Source organism: Gymnodraco acuticeps, unplaced genomic scaffold, assembly GCF_902827175.1.
Source record: "Gymnodraco acuticeps unplaced genomic scaffold, fGymAcu1.1, whole genome shotgun sequence".
Taxonomy (NCBI): domain Eukaryota; kingdom Metazoa; phylum Chordata; class Actinopteri; order Perciformes; family Bathydraconidae; genus Gymnodraco; species Gymnodraco acuticeps.
The window spans coordinates 1,900,018-1,903,715 of record NW_022990701.1 but is presented as its reverse complement, the minus strand read 5'-3'; the positions used below and the strand labels follow the sequence as shown (position 1 = coordinate 1,903,715).

Below are 3,698 nucleotides of genomic sequence, written 5' to 3'. Positions count from 1 at the left end.
AAATAACTAGCTAATGGAGTCGACTGTACAAAAACATATTCTTCTTCAATTTCAGATTCGTATTCATCCAATAATAGAATATAAATATTACTGAAATGGGCTGCACAATTAGAAGGCCTACTGGGTGCAAAAAAAATTCAAGTCACATTACAAATTGTGTTTCTACATTATAGCTTCTACATAATAGTGCATTGTAAAAAATGTAGATGAGGGGAGTTTTGTGTTTTCAGCAATGTGTTTTATGGCAACGCATTAGCCTGTAACCAAATTCACCCTTGAGAATAATAAAGATTAAATTGCAAATCACAGGGACACTCGTATAAATGTTTAATTTGTGGCTGGGAGCTTTGCTTGAAACACTGCCATATTGGCTCAGCTGTAACATTTATGAAAAGGAAGCACATTGTCAAGAAGTTGATCTTCTGAATGGATCAGTTTGGGGTATTTAAGATGCCCTTGTCCCTGACAGCCTTACACAAATGGGAAGAAATCAGGCCTAACCATAAGTGTGTGTTTCTGTGTGTGTGTTTCTGTGTGTACACGTGTATGTGAGGGATGTGAACCCCTGCTGTTGGGTAACCCCACTGTGTGAGATCTGACAGCTCCTACTGCTGTCTGTATGACAGGATAAAAGAGCATCAATGTGTGTGTGAATCAGATAGGAAAAGGAGGAGGAAGTGGCCAGAAAGACAAAGAGAAAGCAGAAGCTTATTCACACACAAGAAATAAATACATTTACTCAAGTGAATGTCTCTTTGAAAGCGTATCTGTGTGAGCTCGGACAAACTAGATGTCCCACAGCCTTTTGAAACCCACAAAAAGCAACAGCAGGACTGATGGTATCTGCTGGGTTGACCACTATAAAGTAGAAAATCTGAGATTTAACCATCAAAGTCTAAAATGTAATTGAGCCCTCAGCAAATTCTTCAGACAATGACTGGCACCATGGGAGCCTTCTTACTTCTTTCTCAAAGCAAAAAAACATGACAACTCCCCTGTGATCTTTCAGTTTTTAAGAACAATGAAGTCTTGAATTGTTGATAATTAAAATAAAAGCACAATGAGTGTTAATCTTGCACTTAAAGATAGCAGGTGTGCTTTTATTTCCCACTTTAAAGCAAAGAAAATGTGGTAATAAATGCATCCTTGAAAATCTATTAAAGATGCACTTTGCAGTTCTAGGTCCTCTAAAGCAGCCCTAGCATAAACACATACAATTTACCATGACAGTTGTTAGGTGGTTCTTACTCTCAGAAAACATTGCTTTATTTGTAGCGTATCCAAGCCATGCGTCCACTCTTCTTTAAGTATGACTTAGAGCGTACATGAAGTCCATGAAAACAAACATGAAAAACAAATATATTCTACTTCACTTGAAAAAAAAAAGCAAAAACAGAGCCCTTGTTTTTCCATAACCTTCACTTCAAAAAGCCTAAAATGAAAATGATGTATTTACACATTCCAGTGCCAGAAGAGGAGGAGAGTTTAAATATCAGAGTTTCTGGATACACACCAAGGGAGTGGACAATTGTTCATTCTTAATGTGGCATGCCGTGTCATATTTCCTTAAGTTAAAAGCTGTTTACTTTGAAGCGAGGCTCAACTTGCACACAGAAAAACACTTTAGTGATGCATGACTCTTCTCCTCTCCAGCCTGTGGATGACTCATGCTTCTGAGTGACTATCAGGAAATACAGCTGAGGGCAATGTTTGTTTCTTGAAAAGTATCAAAGGGAAAAATATGATGGACGTTTTTATCACTGTGTTACGCCCCTGTCTTGTACACAGACATGTTTTGGGCATCTCAAATCTTTGCTGAAAGATTTCGCCAGTTAAATTCCAGTTAAATATATCAGTCAAGTCAGACCACAAACGCACCAAGTAAATCACACTTCCTTGTGGTCGTTAGGCCTGAATGTAAGCGTGTTGCCATGTTTGTGAAAAAAGGTAAATTAATGCCAAGTTAACTGTAATTGTTCTCTTAATGCTAATGTGTTCATTACCAGGTCACTTTGTAATGTTGATTCTTGTAAATGGAAGATGGGTTAAGTTGTTGAGGTGCATGTGAGGTGTGTTGAATTATTACAGAGAGACAAGTTATATCAATGAGTTTTAGAAATACCTCACAATATGCAATGGAAAGCATACATACAACATTAAAACCTCTTTAACCAGCTTTACTTCAAGGCTTTTTTATAATTCAACCCTTGGATTAGGTATATCCTTTAAAACCCATCATTTAAGCTGTTGAGTTTACCTTTAACAACCAACTAACTGGTTTTCTGGTTACTGAATGACAAAAGAATGGGAAATACACAGGAATGAATGAAAGCAACTTTTACTTTGGAAAAAATGTGACATGCGATGTGAACACAACAGAAGATGGGCTGATTCAAATGATGGAAAAGGAGGATTAAACCAAAAAAACAATTAACCCAAAAACCATTCACAATTACTCTTTTGTCAGGGATGGTCAGGACAATAATCACATGCTTCATCTCCATCAACTTTCTAAGAGAAAGAGAAAATGTAGAACATGTTGAGTGAGCAATACATTCTTCGAAATACTCCCCAAAGACTATGACTGCACAACAGTCATAGTATCTGCTAAAGAGTATGCACTGCCTCAAACTCACACAGGGACATCAATGATTAGGAGTAAAAACAATGCTTAAAAGTAAAACTCAATAAAAGCCAGTATTTCCCAAATGCATGTCCTACTAAATGTGTGTGTGTGTGTGTGTATGACTGAACATATAACAGTAGACTCATAGGCGAACACATTTGTATCACAGAAAACACACTCAAGTAAAAGAGGGATGCATAGGCATGTAACAAGTCAAACCAGAATACATTTGTAATAAAATGTTCAGTAGTAGGTCATAATTATTCTGCAACATGAATCCCCTGATTGACATGTGCCTCCAAAACTCAGTCCTTGTACTCAGTGTACTTTTTGGCCGACCCATGTACTTTGTTTGCGGGGTATTTCAGTCGATTAAGGGCCATTTTCCGAAGCACTGCTTGGGGTAGATCGACTCTACACTTCTCGGCGAGCTCCACCAGGTAGATCAACACGTCGCTGAGCTCCTGGGCCAGATGCTCTCGCTCGGCCTCGGTCCAGGCCGGCAGGCCCTCGGCCACCTCTCCCCGCCACTGGAAGAGCTCCGACACCTCTCCCACCTCCCCGACCATCGCCAGAAGCAGGTTGCGGGGCTGGTGGAACTGATTCCAGTCCCTCTCGTCCGTAAACTGCGCCTGCATCCGCCTAATGTCCTCGATGGTGGGCTCGGGGCTGAAGGCGAACCTCTCTGCCCCGGTTCCTCCTCCGTTCTGCGGCTTTGAGAGAGCCGATGCCTCCGTTGTTGCTCCGTTGACAAGTGACTTGTCGTTGTTGCTGGTCAAAGACAATGATGGTTCCTCACCGTTTAATCCACATGCGTCTTTTCGGCTTGAAGCCATCATGTTTTTTTTTTTTATACCAGCGCTGGCTATAAAAACAAGTTGTTAAAGACTGTAAACAACGTGTTCAACAACTACCATGTGAAGCATTCCCGCCAGATGTCAAACCGGATATGATGCGATTTATGTCGGAAACCGGAATCTCACCAATGATCAGTGTGACTGGGCTTTGTAGTTTTACCATGGCAACCAGCGTCGTCGAAACTCATTTCAAATGTCACCTTAAAAAACTACAA

The 3,698-nt window shown here is 40.3% G+C and overlaps 1 protein-coding gene across 1 annotated transcript; it reads right to left on the bottom strand.

Moving 5' to 3' along the window:
* Nucleotides 1-2,322: 2,322 nt before the first annotated feature.
* dctpp1 (dCTP pyrophosphatase 1) lies at nt 2,323-3,594 on the bottom strand. The gene has a single exon (XM_034231482.1). The coding sequence runs from the start codon at nt 3,463-3,465 to the stop codon at nt 2,932-2,934; it is 534 nt and encodes a 177-aa protein (XP_034087373.1). The 5' UTR covers nt 3,466-3,594; the 3' UTR covers nt 2,323-2,931.
* Between the last annotated feature and the right edge of the window lie 104 nt (nt 3,595-3,698).